The sequence below is a fragment of the Aphelocoma coerulescens genome, chromosome 2 (genome assembly GCF_041296385.1).
Source record: "Aphelocoma coerulescens isolate FSJ_1873_10779 chromosome 2, UR_Acoe_1.0, whole genome shotgun sequence".
In the NCBI taxonomy this organism is placed as follows: Eukaryota; Metazoa; Chordata; class Aves; order Passeriformes; family Corvidae; genus Aphelocoma; species Aphelocoma coerulescens.
In genome coordinates, this window is record NC_091015.1 from 10,172,961 (window position 1) to 10,192,284 (window position 19,324).

Consider the following 19,324-nt stretch of genomic DNA (forward strand, 5'->3'; position numbering starts at 1 on the left):
ATGTTATAAAGAAGGAAATCTTTGAAGTGTTTCCTTCCTTGGTTCTGCCTAGGCTGCAAATCAGAGTAATTCTTCCTTTGCAAACTTGAGAGATTAGATGCTGCTGGGAAAAAAGCCGATTGCTAAAACCTCTCCCACAAATCCCGATGCTGCGACCTTGCCGTGACCTCCACACAGTGCCACATCTGTGCTGTGGGAGTGGGAGGCCTGGTGAGGAGGCCAGCTGTGCTCCATCCAAGGCTTTGGCTCTGAGACAGGGTTTAGGGCCCATCCTCATGTGGGTTAAATCGCTTCGTTACATGGGCTCCAGAGGAAATCTGTTTGCGGCCACTGGGGATACATCCCATTGTCCTCATCCTGAGTTCAGTGAAGCACCAGCCCTCCTCAGATAAACACACTACCATTAATCTTCTGAGCTGGCTTGAAGACAGGGGGCAGATGCAGGAAACTCAAGCAACAGCTTCGTTTGGTAGTGAGTGGAGCAGCCCGTATCCCAGCTCAGTGCCAGAGCTCCTCTTTCCCAGCCATGCTGCTGCTGCAGGGAGCTGCCCTCAGCCCTTTCTACAGCTGGCAGAGCATGGGTGCAGGAGCCTGGAGCTGAGCTGCTGCTTCCCTGCCCTAAATACCAGACCCTGTGAGCCCTCCTGCTCCTGACATTCTTGCCCCCATCCCCACTGCAGCAGGGTCCTTGCAAACAACATTCCTACCCACTACACCAGGACAGGATTTGTGCCTGTCAGGCCCTGATCTCACTAGACAAACATTAACAGCTACGTTCTTGCATCTAAAAATGAAGGACTGTTATGCCATCTACAGAAGTGTCCAGTGGTGTTTAAGGGACAAGGGTTCCCTCTGGAAGAGGCCCTGGCTCTGCAGACCCAGTGCTGGGACTGCCAGTCACACACACATCTCATGGGTAACATAAGGCACTAGATGTTTAAGAACACAAATCACCCCTCAGTTTTCAGGTCACAGAACTACTTCCCATACAAAGCAGTCTGGTAGAGTTCCCCTAGCTGATTTTGGAAAACAAAACCCCAACAACAGGCAGTTGATGCATACCATGTCACTACTACAATTTATTAACCTTGTTTCTACCTCCCATTGAGCTAATTGTGGTGCTGCTTTCCAAAGTCTTGTATAACTCCACAAGATGGTAAGAAACTGAACTTTTCTCTCCATCTATCACTGCCTAACTTATAATTGCTTATTTACTGAAATATATCTTCTTCTAAAGATGATCACATCTCCCTCAGCCGCTTCTGTCATTTTGCCAGAGTGCTGCTGCCAGACTCTCATGCCCTAGCAGCATGCTCGTGCAGGGAGGCCTTTCAGGTTCTTCACACACTTGCAAACTGAGCGGAGAGCTCCCACTGTCCAGTGAGTAACAGCAAGTAGCACTCTGCCTCTGAATCTGAGCCATATCTGGCAGACATCACATGTGCAGGAATGCTCGGCAGGACAGAATGGAAAATGGCATCTCGCCTTCTGGCAGCTGTGACAAACACTGTTAGCACCCATGTGGAGCTAGTCCCTTTTCTCTTGCCACTGGAGTTTTGATTTAGTTAAGCAGTAGCAACTCCACATCAACAATTATATATTTTGTATTCAGTCATCTTCTTTTTTTTTTTAAGTCTACTCAGATGGCAATAAAATTTAGCAAGCAAAAGTAGTTAATACCCAGTCCCATCTGGTTAAGCAACATATTATGAAGGTAAAGAAAACCACAAGGTGTTAAAAACCACACCAAAAGGGATCTGTTAACAAAAATTAGATGTTTTCCACATGACACTGAAATAAGTCCCCTTCCTCTTCCTTTCCAAATCTGTAAAAGTACTAAATGTTTGTGTTGAATGTAAAGAAGGTTTTAATAGAAAAGCTGTATCAGGGAGAAAACTCAGAGAGAAAACAAACCACAACAAAATTTCCTGATCATCTTCAGGACACTTTTCAGAACCACACAGCACTAATTCAACAAAGCCAAACCAGTGGTTGCTTACCAATCTCCATGCACAGCAACTGCGAGACTGCCAAAATTTAACTGCAAATAATTTTGTCAAATATTCATTTTCTCAATACCACAGTATGACATTCCTTGTATTAAACAGAAACAAGAGCATTTATTAAATCTAGTGTAAATGGTAAACTTCCTAATGCTATGTAGGTAAAGGGGCTTTTTTTCTGCTTTGCAAAATAACAGTCACAGCTTTACTACTCTGGTAATCCTTTCTTCGTGAGTTCTTTAGATCCAGCCTAAACAGCAAATGGAGTTGCTGCTCTTTGGGATAAAAAATCCAAAGAAAAAGAACAGAAATGTTCTGTTGCAGAGAATGAAGGACACCAGACATACTCAGAATAGAGGTAACCTTGTAATTACAGTGCTTGATACTGCAGTCTGAATCATATAATCAGTAATTTTCAGTCTATTTATTAAAGAAACAAAGGTTTAAAATACTAAACAACCATAAGATCAATATCTGTCTGGGGATTTAAACCCATATGGATGACTATCCATACCTCTGTGAGTCTTGCATTATTTCCGAGGTAAGGGCGGTCTGGTTATGCAGCTACTTGGTCAGAAGCATCTCGAATCTGTCTCTCTCCTGCTGATAATTGTGAAATTCCTGGCCTAGGAGAGCCTCACAGAAAGGTATGGGAGGGTGTCCTAGGTTACAATAAGATGTAACCAAAAATAGGTATTCTATTATCATCTTCACAAGCTGTTAGAGCAGGTGGGGCAGTGTTCGTTATCTCCTGCCATGACTCATCCCTGATAACTCCCTCCGGAACTATCTCTGTTTGTTGGGCCATCAAGGACCACTGCATGTCTCATAGAATTACATCAGCCCATTGTGAGATGCGCTGCCCAGGGGAGAGGAGCCAAGTATTCCCACCTGGATATAATCTGGGGTTTGGAACAGCACAAGAAGGCCTACCTACTGGATTCCCAAAGAATAAGTGCTACTACTGGGCCTTCAGGTGAAGACCAGATCCTTGTACAGGATCACTGCTTCAACAGAACCACTTCATCTGGACTGCTACCACCACCCTGACTAACAGGGAGTCAGGTTGTATCGTGACTCTGTCACTGTTCTTGTACTATTGCATTTATTTTAATTTTCCTATTAAATTATAGTTCTGACTTGCGATCTCCCACTAGTTTGTTTTCAAACTAGTACAGGGGTGCAGGTTGCACACCAGGTGCAGAATGGCTTGGGTTGGCTATTTCTGGCCTGTTGTTACCTTTCAGGCATGCCAGGATACTTCCAGGAGGAGCAACATCACCCCTCATGAGTCAGAATTACTTTGGCCTCAAAGTGTTTACAGTTGCTTTAAAGCTATTTTTAAAATCAGTAATTCATTTGAAAAAAAAATTGCCATTTTCCAAGCATTTCCTTCTCCACGGAATCCAAATGGAAAAAACAGTCTTCTGTCCAGAGAGTCACCTCTGCTCTTTGAGAGCCTTGCTGTCTCTAGTGGGCCTCCGATGTCGGAAACACTACATCAGAGATACTGAAAGTATGTTTTAAAAAATCTGATTAAAGAAAGTGTTAGATAAAGGAAATGAGATTCTTTGAATCAGACAAAGTTTACTGGTACTCATTTTGTTGTTTTTAATAATGGTTACAATAAGAAAGCTCAGAACTTGTTATTGATAAATTACTTTCAACTCTATACTTTTTCCCCAGCTTTTCTGGTTCTCCTTAGAATAATCAATTTCAGTAAGAAAAGTAGCTCTGATATCATAAGAACTATATAGGATTTAATTGTCCTTTATTCAAGTTTCTCCTCTAAGAAACCACTAAGTGCTTCATTATTACTACTAAAACCAGATGCCTCACTACCCTGATTAACTTTGTCTGAGCCAGAAATTGTCTTCCTTTTCCTCAAAGCACACATTACATTTCTAGTCAGAGTTCAGACTCCCATAAAACCTGATAAAGACATATTTCCTTCCCATATCTCAGACATTTCAATTTATGCATATTCAGTGATTTGATTTATAAAGGGATTGAGAATAACTTAACTAAGATGTTCTCCACTTAAACAAGTTCCCAGAGGAACAAAATATTTGTAATATTCATAGTGTTTCATTCACTAGAAAGAATTTAAGAATTTTGAGTACATTAAATAAAGATTACAACTGGGGCACTGACAAGAACAAGAACTGAGGCAAATCACTTCCAACACTTGCTTGAAAAAAAGGATCAAGTCTGCAAGTGCAGTTATACATTTATTCTATCTAAAGTAATCTGAGACATGTGGACAAAACCAGTCCTGACATGCTACGAAGACAAGAAGCTCAAAAAACATGCTGAAAAAGACACAGGAGATACAAAGCATTACAAATTTGATGAACTCCTGCAGAGAAATGGGAGAGCAGCAGTGATTTTAAGCAACAGCTGGAAGTGCAACTTCTTTAAACTAGTTCCCCTTCTGGCCCAGAAGCCCTTCATAATCTAGAGCTCTCACCACCCAAAGCCACACTAACACATATCCACATCAGCACTGTTGGGGGAGAAATTAATTCCAGTAAATCACACAAGGTGGTCCCTGCAACACTCATCCACCCCTGTCTGCCACAGCAGATCATAGCTTGACCCCTGGTCTGAGCCCTCAAAGGTGTCTCTGGAAGGGACAGCAAAGGAGTTATAAGAAAGACTTTGGAGAAGCAGAATTTTGTGGATTCTCAGAGCTCCTTTCCAGCATGCAAGGCCACCAATGGCAAATAAGAAAGCATCCTGGATAGATGCAAGAGGTCAGCACTATGTTTTTCAGGGCCAGAAGAGAGCCTGATATAAGAATCGAGACCAAGGTCACAGATGGAATATCACCATGTACATGCAGCAAAAGGTCTCGATTTGAAAAGATTTCCTCCTAAAATAACCTGCAAGGTTTGGACACAGAATGGCTGTACAATAAAGAAAGAAGCAAATGTCTGGGTTGTGTATGGTACTCTAGTTACAGCCCAAGAGATGGATGGGAAGGCAATATTGTCTACAACAACCCATGAAAGAGGGGGTAAATATGCATGGTGTTGAGGGAATTAGAACTCCTACTCAAGATGGGCCTTGATGTAGCTGATAGCTACAGAGACACTCCTGGAAATCATCTTGGAAAGATGGAAGAAAGTGGCAAGGCAAACCTGCAATTCATCCATGCAGGAACAGAAAATCGGAGAAGATACTGAGAACAATATCAAAAGACATCAAAGAGAAGCCTCCCCTTAACTGGAAAGGTGGAGGATAAAGGAAGAGGAATTCCAGGAAGACAAGGGGGTGTGAGAAGAGACTGAAGCAAAAACAGTAAATAGAGGTTAAATATTCAAAAGGAGGTGCAAGTGATGACAATGTCTCAAAAACCAAACCTCTGGAAAATTAAAATTATTCTTAAAACTCATGAACATTTGTGAAATATATGAAAATTCCTGGTAATGGTATTGCTTTAAATTAACAAAAAACTTGAAAATAACTGTGAAGTACAAACTAGAGGCTACTGAAAATTGTCAGGGTTGATAGTTAAAATTTTAGCCATAGCATGCACATGAGGAAATTCAATGTCACATTAATACCATGTGGTAGGATTGCAGCTAAGGTCATCTTTCAAAATTTTATTACTACCATGGCCAGTGGAACTATGCACAAGGATAAAAACTCACAAGCAGGAGTGTCTTTAATGATTTCGAGGCTTAATGTCTATTAATGTTCGAGTTCAAAAAATGTCATGCCTGCCATTGCTAGAAAATATTGCAGGCACAGAAGGTGGACTAGCTCCAGCAAAATCATTCATAAAGTCACCAGTGAAACGGCAGGTGGCTGTATTGTTAATGACATTTCCAAAGCAGTTTTCATTTAAGAAAACTACTACGGCATAGTGAATGAACATTTCCCATGAAAGAGAATGTCAGCACGAAATGCACCTAGCAGAGAAGAATTCAGTAAATCTAGGAAATGTTTTGGTTTCTAATTTCTTTTATCTATAAAAAGAAGAAAAAAAGAAGAACTGATTTTTTTTCTGACCTCAAGAAACTACTGAAAGGCAACAGGAAAACCACATCCCAAAGTGCTGCCAAATGAAAGGTGCGAAAACATGAATTTTAGTCCTACTTTTCTCAAGATTCAGACAATGTAGAAGGGGGAAAGAGTTACTTTAGAACACAGAAGCAGGCTAGGTGACTCCATGAGCCATGCAGATATGTTCCTTGGGTTGATCTGCTCACCCTACAGCCTCAGGCAAAGCAGGACATATGCTCAGACTCTCTGGACAGAATCCCAAATTCAGAAAAATGGTCTGATTCTCAGTAACAGCTTAATTTCCTTTCCTGTCCAATTTATTTAGGGCATTCAGTAGATGACATGACTTCTGCAAACATGTAATTGCAAACTTTAAAATTCTTCCCTAGTTCCAAGTAAATGTCCTTGAGGAAGAAAAACATTTATCAATGGTGAATCGTATGTTTGCTCCTGAAATTAAGTCACTTCTTAACTCTAAGGTACCTGAAGGGAAAGTGTTTCATGCATGACCCTCAGTTGCAAAGGCGCTCTTATGCTTTAAAAGCCTTTAACTATATTTGCAGTGCCAAACTTGCAGCAGACAACTTTTTGGCCAGGGACCATCATTGAGTCTGACTCCTGAATGGAAATGAATGTTCAGCACTGAACAAAACAGAACAGACCTCTGTATCACAGCATGTAACAACATTCTCTGCACAGAACTCCAAGTCCCTGAGAAGGTAGAAATAAAAAAAGAAAAACAATTTTTTATATCCATATCAGTAGCATACGGAAATGTTCCAACTCACTTTCAAAGTCTGACAGTTATTCATAATAATTCCTTTGAACATCTCCCAAATGTCCCCAGAACATCTCAAAATTAGAAGCAATATGGGAGTTATTTTTCAGAGGTACCCTTATGTTTATTTTTATTTGGCCTTTCTTGGTTACAATACACTGTCAGGCAGTACACATTGAACTACACCAACATACCAAAGGTCACACTGAAATATATCCTGGTAAATCTCTTTCTAGGGGGTATACTTGCTAGTTGTACAACTACCCATCAGGAGAAATAATTCAAATCACACTTACTACGATGTCAGAAAACAAGGAAAAAAATCCTATTTAACTTCTTCAGGAAGCTGATGAATTTTGTACACCAGGTTAGGCTTTTGCAGAACAAAGCCTGGGCAAGATCCAAGGGCAATGGATTTAGACATTAATCTTCAGGAAAATCTGCCCTAGGACGCATTTCTATTTGAAAAGTGGTTTTAATTTAAAATCTGTTATTCCATGGGTGTATCTACTCAGCTCTTTTCCTCTGTCTGAAATAAATCATACTACAACATCTCAGCAACCCATACTGAGACATCAACAGCTTCAGAGATCTTCACAAACGGAACAGATGCATCATTACAAGGCTTTTTTCACTATATGTTTATGCATTTACTAGACACAGACACTGCACAGAGTATATAAAAGCACAAATAGTTGGAAGAGTGCTCACCGTAAGTGAGAATATACAGTGGTTTTCCATTGGTATCCATAGTGGTTAGGCAAGGAGCTTTTGGTGAGATGGTCCCCCATCGCTGCAAGGCTGCTTCCAGGGAAGGCGGCCAGTTTGTAACCACACCTAATTGTTCCCCACGCATAGCCAACATCTGAGCTCCTTCTGGCTTTGGCTGGTTTGGATCTGGCTGTTGAACTTATGATTATGAAAAGATATACAGTTACCATGTGAATTCTATACCTTGTGTACACCTGTGTAATCAAGAGAATAAGTTACCTTTGCAAAATATTCTGAAAACAGTAACATGTAAGAAGGTATTGAGAAGCAACAGAGAAATATAACAAAATAATTAACTTTTAACTTTAACACAGATCAAGCAACTGAAGCACCTCAGGAACGAAAAGTCCTTGTTCTTACACGAGTTCTACAAGCAGGGAAAGAAACTGCTGAGGCAGCATGCATATATTTATCTTCAAAATAATCAACCTTTCTTTATTCCTAAAGAGAGATGGAGAATACTTTTTCCTGGGAAAAACGCAGTAATGAGACGAACTGCAGGACTACTGACAAAAATGTACTTTAACAAGTAACAGATTGATTTAACTCATGTTCTGTTACATGTTTTCTTATAAATTCCTGTGAAGACTATTTAAATTTCCACATTCTGGCAAATCTTAATTCTCAAAGCACTGGTCTTTTTAAAAAAAAGTTCCATTTATTGACTGCATCTTTTTTTCTATGTTACATTTAGTTCATTTTTCATACTTCACTGTTACACAAAGGATGCGTAAAACATTTAACATGCTCCCTCACTAATAGATTTTCTCATATTGGTGTTCAAAAGCAATGGCTGCAAGTCACAGATGAATGTTCTCAAAACAAAGCTTCCCTGTTTTCTCTTCTATCATTTCTTTGCAAGCAGAACCAGGAGCTGAGCAAACAAGAGAGACTTTTGACTCCACAGCACTATGTCTAAGCTTACTACAAGCAGTTTCCACTGAATACCAATGGTTTTTTGGTACTTGACAGTACAGGGAGGGCTTACTTGGCTTACTAGAAAGTCAACGTAGGAGACAAACATTTTACAGAGTTTTAATAAGCAATCCCCAAACCTTTTGAAAAACAGTCATTTTACCTTCTAACAATTCCTCAAAGTCATCTACAAAGAACTCTCGTAATGGTGGTCGTTTGGGCCGTTTTAGTGTATTGACCAGCTGCTGAATCTTTGCTGACACTCTGCTGCTCACTGGTACTCCTGCAGGACAGGGATCAATGGAGACATCAGTCGACAGCTACGCTGCACCCACCAGACGTCAAGTGGGGTAAGAAAAAGTCCAGGACTGCAAGGCCACCACATGCCATACCATGACTCAAGTATTTAACATTAAAACATACACACAAAAAGGAACAATGATGCCTAATGTGATTAAAACCAATACAACAATGTCAGAGTGAGGTTGCAGAATTAGAGGGGAAACAGCACACAGACTGAGGGAGAGAAGCACAGTGGAAAAAATGTCCCTACACCAAATGTCAGTACCCTGAGAGAATTCCCTCAGCAATGGTCAGTGAGAAAACTGGCACTCGCCCTCCCCATGATCATTGGCCATACCAACGTTGTCTGACTAGATGGCAGCCTGGTGAAGAGTGTGGGTCATAGGCTCTGCCCTGTCATTTATTCTGGGTTACTTTTACACTGCAGGGGATATCCATCCAGTACCCATCTTAAACATGGTTCACGTCTTTGTATTACTTCAGCATGACCCTGTACTCTCTGAACATCCCTGCAGTCAATCCCACCAGCCAGCAATCTCCAAGGGGAGCATGCTTGCCCATACTGCACTTCAGAAAACACTGCTCTGAGCAGCAGCCTGGGGCAAGGGGCATTTTTATAATATAGTCCCATCAATCACCTCCCCCTTCCCTTTCTCTAGTCGAGTGCAAAGCCTCTCCAATGAGCATGTCATCTGTTCCTGAACTAATAGCTTTCTGTCACTGCATTGCAGGAATTTCAACTTCTTACCCTTCCATAAGGTTGGCTCCAAAACTTTTACCAAGTGGTGTTTAGAGATGAAGCTACTAAGTTTAGATGCAGTACACTTGGTCAACAACTCCATGCTGTGCTGAAATATTGTTCGGTAAGTTTTAGAAAAGAGGAGCGGTAAATAAGGAAGGGTTTACAAATAACTGTTTTTCAAAAAAAAAAAAAAAAATCAAGATAATAAAACATCAAACATGTCAATTTTCAAGATCCATCCTAGCATGTCACATTCTCTGCCATTTAAAAAAACAGACTAGCTGTAACCAGACAGCATGATAATAGCAAATCTAAAGAGATTCTCTGGGGTTTTTGCCAAACTTCTATTGGGAGTCAGCTCTGCTGATTAAGAAATATTTCTCTATGTTATCTTCATTGATATCAGCTTATTTTAGAACTGTAAAGGGCCTGCAGCTTTGTGTTTACAAGTGAAAAGTGCCCAGAAAAAATCACAAAGAACACCCAAAAAACAAGAGCAGATGCATACAGTAACCACTAAAATGTCCAGGATACTCAAAATAACCCCAGTTCTGCTTTGTGACATACCATCACCAGTCTCCATAAGCTCAGCGTTGCCATACTTTGGTGCCACCCGTGCTGTTGATCCTTGTGGTCTTTCTACTTGTATTGAGTGTTCTGAGGTGTAAGTGGTAACATCTGGAGGGGCAGAATGATTTTCTGTGAAAAGTAAGTTAAAAGGTTTAACCATGTACCTCTAGTGTCAAAAGGCAGAAAAGCAAAGGGCAGGGGAAAGGTGACCATTTGATTTTGTTTTTTCCCCAACATCTGAACAGACGTTAAAGTTAATGCATAAAATTATGGTACTGAACTATAATGTGTAGTATGATTTTAATAAGTAAAGTTTGCACTGATTAAAACAGGGCTGTATATCTGCAATCACAAGCGATAGGCTAAGAAAATGATACAATTAGGTTATAGGTTCTGCACTGACATCTGATTTTACTTAAAGCTTGTGGACATCTGCAAACAGAAAGGACCCAGAGAAATACACTTCTGGTGCATTATTGTGTTGGTTTTTCTAAGTAAAAAGAACACAGCACATTGTCAATCACTTGCAAGTGCCCATGCATATCACTTTCATAACCTCTGTATTTTGAATATGTCAATTTTAGTTAAGAAAGGAAAAAAGTCAATCATAGCAGGTTTGGAAACTAGAGGCAAGAAATAAAATGTAAAGAAACATGAACTTTGCATTCTTCATGGACACTTGCTTGTCTACTATTTTTAGACAGAGATATTTCAATTCTTCTGCATAACAAAGCCTTGCCTTCCAGAAGGCAAACACGATTTAGTCTGACTCATGCCAGCACTGCTGAACAATTCCACAGAGCTAATCTTTCTCTTTCATGGCCTGATAACTCAGCATGCTACCACAGTTCGTCTTCCCATGTTTTCAAGTTTGAGTCTTTATTTCCTACATATTTGTACTATTTTTATAGGTTGTCTCACAATTTTTTGCAGGTTTTTATCCGCATTAGATTAGATGGAGATAAACGCCATAAGCAAATAACAACTTTTCTTTCAATTGACATAAATGATCCCCAGAAGCCTCTGAGTTACAAAAGAAGGCAGGTTGTCATTCTGCTGCCACAGAAGAGAAATGCATTCTATTTTACAACAGGGTAAGAGTCTTTCAAAATGAAAAAATTCTGGAAAAATGTCATTGTGTTCCAATACTGTTTTCAAGACGTGCTTTTTATTAAACCTTTTCTTTAAGTATTATGATGTCATAAGTACTAGAACACCAACCTCTACAGTAAATTTAATTTCAAACATAATTATAAAGCATTTTCATTTTTATGAGTTTTGAACTTTGAAACACTGTGATTCTTGTGCATTCAATCCCAAATTTATGCACCACTGACACAGAAAACTAATTTCTTTTGCTACACATACATGAAAATAGATGCTTCTTTTGCATAGTTTTCATTTAAAGGTAGCATTTGACAGAGAATCATCATGAAAATTTAAGACATGACATTAATGTCTGCAGCTGTTATTTAATGTTTATATTCATAACATCATAAGGGCTCAATCCTATCACCCAATCATCTGGTTGAGGAAAACACGAAATGGCTTTTTTTGACCAACTCAAAATGTCGTGCATTCTACAAATGTCCAATTCAAGCTTTTGCTTCTGATCATGTCCATTGTTACAATTTTACTGAAACAAACACCTTATATTGTGCTATAAGTGACCAGTTGAAATACAATAGATTGAACAATGAAGCTTACGCTGGTAATTGCTTGAATAATGTCTTCCTTTTAAATTTCTTGTCATTATCAACTATTTTAGACTCAGCACAATTTTTTGCCCTTTCCTGTTAAGTGGCAAGAGCTTTTTATAGATCATGATTGTATTACTCAATAACTAAGTGAATTAAAAAATGCTGATGTTTATCTTTCTCTTTACTTATAATGCAGTTTTGCTGTGCATATGGGAGATCATGACTAAGAAAATAATTGTACTTAGTCAGCTATCAGTAACATGAGAAGGTATTTTTAAAGTGAGCTGTATTTGCTTATATCTTTCCACTGAAGTATTTCCATCTTTCAGACTTTACAGGGCAAACTGGAGTTAAAGATTAATTTTTTTTTAATGCATGGGGCAGACAATACATGAGCAGGGATGTTCTCCCTTCAGAACTCTGCGCTTGAAACCAAATTCTTCTTTGTTACACATGGTGCTGAGGAGAGGGAAAGAACATAACAAGAGTCCTGCTCCTTTGTAAAAGGGTTTCCTTTTGAACAGACAGCACTTGCACTTGCACTTGAAGTTGCCTTAAAGAAGCTCTCTACCCAAGGCTGCCACCACAGGTCAGTCAAGGAGTTCTAGTGCCCTGGCTGCATAGCTGCTATTTACTTTTATCCAGAAGAAGAGGAATATTAAGGTTTGTCTTGAGGTGTTCCTTTATAGTATCTGCTTAACAGATGTATTATCATGGCAGTATCTACAGCTCTAAGTTTCTTCCATTAGATTTACAAATATTCAGTCAGTTCATGTCTCAGAGTCAGGCTTGGAGAAATGAAAATCATACAGACAAAATTTTGGTCTGAATGACTTCTAAAGAAAAAGATAATTGTTATGTTATGTGAAATGTACCCTTTTTTTAATATAGAACAGTCAATCCAAGCTTTGGCTATGGACACGATCTGTAGAGAGTTGCTTGGTCTTATGTCAGGTAACTCAAAGAACTGTTTGAGCTTTCATTAGGAATCATGATCCTGACACATCTGTTCACTAAAAAGTAGAAACTGTGACAGCTGCATAACTTCAAAGCACTTCCTCCATCAAACATACATATTTGCGTCACCTCCTATTCCCATCTCTTCCAATATCCTTGCATTAGAGGATCACAGACAGAACAGCTGTTTCCAGTTAAGGCTCTCTTCATTTCTGCCACTGGAGTGACATCATTTACCCCATTTCATGAAGATCAGAAAGGCCCAACAAAGCAGAGCATGTTCATGTAGGGATAGGGCCCATGCACTGACAAAGCTCCACGTCTGAGGAGAGGCAAAGAAGTGGAGGAATACTTTAAGTGGAGGTTTGGAAGCTCACATAAGCAGCAGGTATTTGAAAAGTCTCTGGGAACTCAAAAAGCATTCCTGCAACTCTGTGCTTGAAGAAAATGCAGCTTTTACTCCCAAACGAGCTGGCTCTTCCGGTTGTCAGGGAAGGGAAATCCAGGGTCAGAGATGCAGCTCTTGTAGCTGAGTTTTTCTTGAACTGATGTCCAGGTGACAGATTGTATTTTAAACTAGTCTCCTGTATAAGTTAACATTCCTCACAGAACACAAGAATTTTCAGTTGTTTGAAAAATATCAGCCATGCTTATGGCACATGTTTTTATATTTATTTGATTAGCAATCTATGTAGCCTTTAATGTGGATAGAAGCCTTTGATTTTCAAACAGAAACATATTTGAAGCATATAAAAGAAACATTAAATGCACCTATAGGATCAAAACTTTGGAATGAGATTATTAACTTTATAAAGATTTACAATCACAGGCAAGCACTGTGTAATTTTCATTGCATGAACCTTGTGAGCTCTGGGCTGTGCTTTCTGTCCCTGATTTTTATATACACAGAAATCCAAACCATGTAATACCAACAAATGAAAGGTTAAAGATCTTAGAAATATGCACAGTACTGACCCAAAGAAGGGTCGGAACATTCGATTTTTTTTACAGATTTCACTGGTTTGACCTCTAAATTCAAGAGTTACTGAACCCAACTGTGATACCTATGCCAAACTGAAGATTTTCCCTGTAGCTTAATGCAGACAGCTGAGCATCTTAAAGGTGAGAATACATATTAAAATGATATCTATCCCAAACTAGAACTTTGGCCACAATAAAGCAGCAGCAGTCAAATTAAATGAACAGTATAACATTAAAAGCATATCATCTCTTATGCAAATTATCCAAATGAGTCACAAAGATAACTCTGATTATATTGTAGCCAAAGCTTTTTATCAAATCCCTTTTCAGGCCTGCATTAGTAGACTTAAACTGGAAAAAATCTCCCTTTCATTCTGTGATGCACTCTGGAGGTAAAATCCTAGTGGATATCAGAATGGAGGGCTTTTTTGGGTTATCATTAAGGTCTTCCCTGTTGCACTTTGAATTTGTATTTTTAAAACTGGCACCTTCAGAGTATGGCCATCCATATTTACAGTTGATTTCTCTCTTGCAGGCTGGCCTGTCTCTGGAGAACAATTCCCTGGACCAAACATCAAGCCATGGTAACATACGTTCTTTGTGACCAAGAAAAAAACTGTCTCTGGTAGCTGAGGAACTTTAAGGAACAGGATTACTCTTCTCTCTTGTCTACTCTCCTACCAAAGACATGTATTCATTCACCATCACTGGCCCACTGCCTTGCAAAGAGCCAGGCTTTCTGTAGGAATACTTCAAATATATTACCTCTTAGAATACATTTAAATGCAAAATCTACCTTCTTGGATGGGAAAGAAACAAAATAGCAATTTAATTTCAAATTCTTAAAGGATGCAGCTCACCCATGAAGAAATACATCTTAGAGTTATCAACTGTGCAGCTTCTCTTACATTTCCAGTGACTTTAGCAACAATGACTGATGGCAACCATAAGACCCCAGTCTCATCACTCATATTTTGTGCCCAAACGACCTTTACATTACTACACCTCAACTACTGTCCAAGAAGAGTTGCAATTTAAGGTATCCTATTGTCAGAACAAATGAAAATATGCATACACTGAGGTAAGCTCAGCTGCTTCCTTCAAAGGTAAGATCTTTCTAGTCAACAACAAGGCACAATAAAACAAGTATAAAAAATAGTAGTTTCCCTCTTCTGCAGAATAGTGCCATCTTAATTTAGCTCTATAAATGCTGTATTATTTACCACAAACTTAGTGATTATAAAAGAAGGTTTACTGTGCCAGATTTAAAATTACTAAAATGTCAAATTATAAAGAAGCTATTTTTAAAGACACATTAAGACTTGGTGTGTGAGTAATGCAACCTTTCAGAGTTTGGATAAATTTAATTCTCTATGCTATAATTTCCTGTAGCATTTCAAGATGAAGTCACAGAAAATAATCAAATGCAATGATTAATGTGTTTCCAAGTGCATGTGTTTCTAAAACAAGTTTCTAAGCATTCATTTAGCATGAATTTATGAATACAATACAAATTCTTCCCCTGACTGCAATTCAGCAGTTCCAGATCGTGATGAGAGGATTACTGAAAATACAGGTGTTACATCAAGCTATACTCATAGCAAAAACCAAGTGATATGTACTCCTGTTCCAGCACATAAAACCAGGAATACTGAAGAAGCTTTCATGTATCTCATTACACACACTTGAAAAGGTTGAGAACAGTCACATAAACTCTAGTAAGAGAGTAGTAAGATTGCTTTATCTGTTCCAACACAGACTTCAACAGATTTTCAGTGAGAGCCCAAAATACACACCCCAGCAAGAACACACCCAAAGCAAATGCCTTGTATGATAAGCAGCTGAAGAGTGAGAGGAAACCAAGCCTTGCTTTCCACATATCCAATCAAATAGCTGCTTCATGTCAATAAAGACTAGGGTCAATGGCACAGTATTCAGGAATTATGTCTGTGAAGCTTAGCCCTAATGCAAAGAAAGCTTTGACTTCCTAGGATCTTTCCAAAGGAAATAAACAAGCTATTAATAACAACAGCTCCCTTCTCTGAAGCTATATAATGGTCTCTCCCATGGAGTATAATCGCTAGATATCCCAGTTCAAGTATTCTAAATTCAATTAAGGGCAGAAAAAAATATGTTTAAGAGGACTACTGTTAACAGAATTATCAAAAATCACTCAAGCTATGTAATTAAAGTGGTGCAGCAGTGGGGGAAACTCATATGCAAGCAATCCCTAATGATGCATGCACTGATTTTCCTTACTGATGAATCCTACAGAGACCTTTCTAGTGCTAAGTAATGGAAGTCACAGAACTGTACATTTTAAGGTATTTGGTAACCAATAGCTAGACCCTGTTTGCCACAACATAAGTTTACCCCCAAATCCAAACTGCTATGTTTTTCTCCTCCTGAAATAGGAATGTAGGACTATCTCTCCATATAATAGATGTAAATATTAAAAAGCAAAGAAGAAGCACAGGAAAGACTTCTGTAAGACTTCATATAGCAGCATCAGCTGAACGTGAGAGTCAAAATTCATGTTAAACTGGACACACTCAACACATCTCTGTACTGACCTATATGAGTTTGAGCCATAACATCAGCTAGTCTGTGTGCAGCACCACTGCCTCCACTTTGTGTCGAGGAGGAGGAAGTGGTTGATGTGGTAGAGCCGTGGATCGCTTGACTGATCCAATGTTCCATGTTTATACTCCCCTGGCTTGAGGTGGGAGTTCCCTGGGAGTCGCCCTGTACAGAGCCTTCGTCTTCTGAACCAGAAGAAGTATCTAGTAATTAAAAACAGCCTGTTAGCTTGCAATCCTTTGGGGTTTTCTTAATAGAAATAACTCATATTCATACCACAAATCTAAAGAAAGTGCCATTAAGAAAATCTCAGGAAGGTAGGCAAACATAATGAGAAAACTGCGCTACTGAAAGCCCTGAAACCAAGTCAGTTGCTAACTGTGCACATCTCCTGCTCTAAGGTCGTGGCGTGTGCATTATTGTACAAAAAAAAAAAAAAAGATAATCAAAGTCTTCCTTTATAATGTTAAACACAGAATTTTCTGACGATTTCCAGCCAGGAGAGAATAAAAAAAAAAAAACAACAACTTTCCCAAGCTCACTCCACAAAGTCTGTGAGACACATACAATTGTACGAAGTTCAATCCTCAGTGAAATGGGAATCTCAGCTGGATTCAGTGAGTATGAGAAGCATGAGATATGAGGTATTTTCAGAGTCTAGTAGATAAAAAGAGCAGATAAACTTGAAAAGGAATGGCACAACTAGTTGCTAAGACAATGTTACATTACATTGTTAGGGAATAAACCAGGAATGTGAAGGGAACTTAGACAATCATAAAGAATGACAAGCTGGCCATAGTTAGGTTCTTGTAACCCTAAAAGGACCAGTGCAAGCTAAGGTATCACCAAGGGCAAAGCAATCATGTGAACTGTCCCTGTTGACTTTTCCACTACTCAGTTCACCTTCTCTTCAAACATACCTCAATGAAGATCGGTGTGCATCAAATGATATTTCCATTTCTATCTATGCTGACAGATCAGCAGTTCATGGCAGCACAAAGAACCATTTTTAAAATTCTCATTTATTTTAATATTTAAAAATAGAGAGATACTCACCCGGAGGTGTGTAGGCATCCATTGATGTTTGCACCACCAATGAACGTCGTTTTGAGGGCATGGGGACTGCCATTTTCCTTTCTTTATGTTTAGCAAGGGCTGCCTGCACTGCTTCTGTGTGGACATCTAGAAGGAAAGAGGTTTGAAGCCAGAGTTAGACAGAAAAGAGCTGTTCTTTGTGCATCCAGCACACCTGTTGCAGGTTCGTGTGTGTGCCAGCTGGGCTGACAACGCACATCCCATGATGGAAGGCCAGGAACACATGGGATCTTGGAGGAACTGCAGGAGTTCTCCTCACTGTAGAAAAAGCAGCTACAGTGAAAAGTGCTGTACCAACAAACAAGCCCTTTGAGCTGTATGATATTCCCAAAACAGTGTTGCAGTATTTGAAGAGCAGGAACATCACTTCCCCAGAGCAAACTTTGTTTAACCAGGAGCTGTTACTTCAGTGACCATTGCCATTTTCAGTGGAACTGTGGTGTATTACTGTTGTCCATTTTTTAAATAAATAAGGTTTCCAATTTACACAAAAGTCACACAGAGTAAGTGAACAAGAACATTTGCTTGACGGGTAAGAGGTATGCTAAATGCCACAACAGAAATGGCAACAGGTCCCTCATTCCCAAATCCTTCTCCTGCCACTGTCACTTGGCATTATTCACAGAAAAATAAGTACTACGTAAGGTTGGCCTGAGGTGGAATGAGGAAAAAAAACACCCTAAGCACAGACCTGGTGCTTTTCAGGCAGGTGCTGCACACAGCTCACACCAGCCCACTCCACAGTATCCAACAGATCCCTTTTCCTTGGGGATGTAGCCAGTGAACAGCTTCTCTACTTTTCACAATGTATTTATAGCTGCCAGCCTCCCAAAGTTTGAAAAAGGCTATTTATCACATCTCAAAGATGTGAGTGCCTTTTTGATAATGACATTGTTTCAAGCACCATTTTTGAATTACTACTATAACTACACATTGAAATAAGTCTGCCTTTAGTTTACTACCTTGCACTGTTTGTCTGCATATTTCTATGGATTTGGGACAAGACTCACACGAGGAGAATGCATGCAAAAGACATGGCAGCCAACAGAAGTTTCTTGTGGCTAAAGAAGTTGCCACATACATTGACCATCTGACATCTTGCCTCTTAACCAGTTGCCACTGGTCAGCTGTAGAAAATACAGCAATTTGGGTGCATAATTTAGCTATTTCCATTTGTGAAGCAGGAGCACAGTGAATCAGGTCTAATCCAGAGTAATCCCACTTCTGCTGCTGCTGAATCTGCTTGAAGACCACCCTCACAGGCTGGGTTGGCTGCACACAGTCATTATCCTACTCCTGTATGGATGTGGTGGCAGCTCTGAACAGGCAGTGTGACCCAAGAAAAGCAACAGGAAACAGAAGAGCATATATATATATATATTTATATATATATCCTTTTTTAAAGAAGCATTGGTTGAATCACATCTCTGTAAGTAACTTGTGAGTAACAATCTGGAAGGATGATTAGAAGCATTAGATGATAAGAGTTGCAGTGTCTTATTTCCAATAATGGTGTTTCCTATCTTCAGCCAGGATTTAAGCACCACTCACTAGAAGTACAACAGGGAAGAGTAAGAAAAAGAGCATTACCAGCAGCTTCTATGAGTTGCTTTCTTTTCTTTTGTTTTAAATCATGAAGAAGATGAGCATAGCAGCAAAGCAATGCAAGAAAAGTAAACAGCAAAGCTGGAAAACCATTCTCAAAAGATGAAAGAGTCGTGCTGCCAATGGACCAAAATGAAGGAAGACCAATGTTATCATCAACCCAGAGAATAATTTCTCTCCTGTCATTATTTTAAAGCAGAAAGTTTTCTTATAATTAATTATAATTAAAAACTGATGAAAAGTTTATGTGAAAAGTATCAGAAAATTTATGTGAAAAGTATCAGGCTATGAAAATAAACAATCTAAGTCTTTA

General features: G+C 39.2%; 1 protein-coding gene across 8 annotated transcripts in view; it reads right to left on the reverse strand.

Annotated features, from left to right (window-relative positions):
• The window catches only part of DIP2C (disco interacting protein 2 homolog C), a 310,705-nt gene that overhangs the window by 97,457 nt on the left and 193,924 nt on the right, over window positions 1–19,324 (reverse strand). For 6 of the 8 annotated variants that reach the window (XM_069006440.1, XM_069006439.1, XM_069006437.1 and 3 more), the window contains 5 exons: window positions 17,368–17,493; window positions 16,305–16,514; window positions 10,091–10,222; window positions 8,642–8,761; window positions 7,504–7,701 (listed from right to left, as the gene is read on the reverse strand). In XM_069006440.1, coding sequence (XP_068862541.1) covers window positions 7,504–7,701; window positions 8,642–8,761; window positions 10,091–10,222; window positions 16,305–16,514; window positions 17,368–17,493 — 786 coding nt within the window. The remainder of the gene's footprint in view (window positions 1–7,503; window positions 7,702–8,641; window positions 8,762–10,090; window positions 10,223–16,304; window positions 16,515–17,367; window positions 17,494–19,324) is intronic. The other 2 variants (XM_069006436.1, XM_069006438.1) reach the window with 2 other exon arrangements.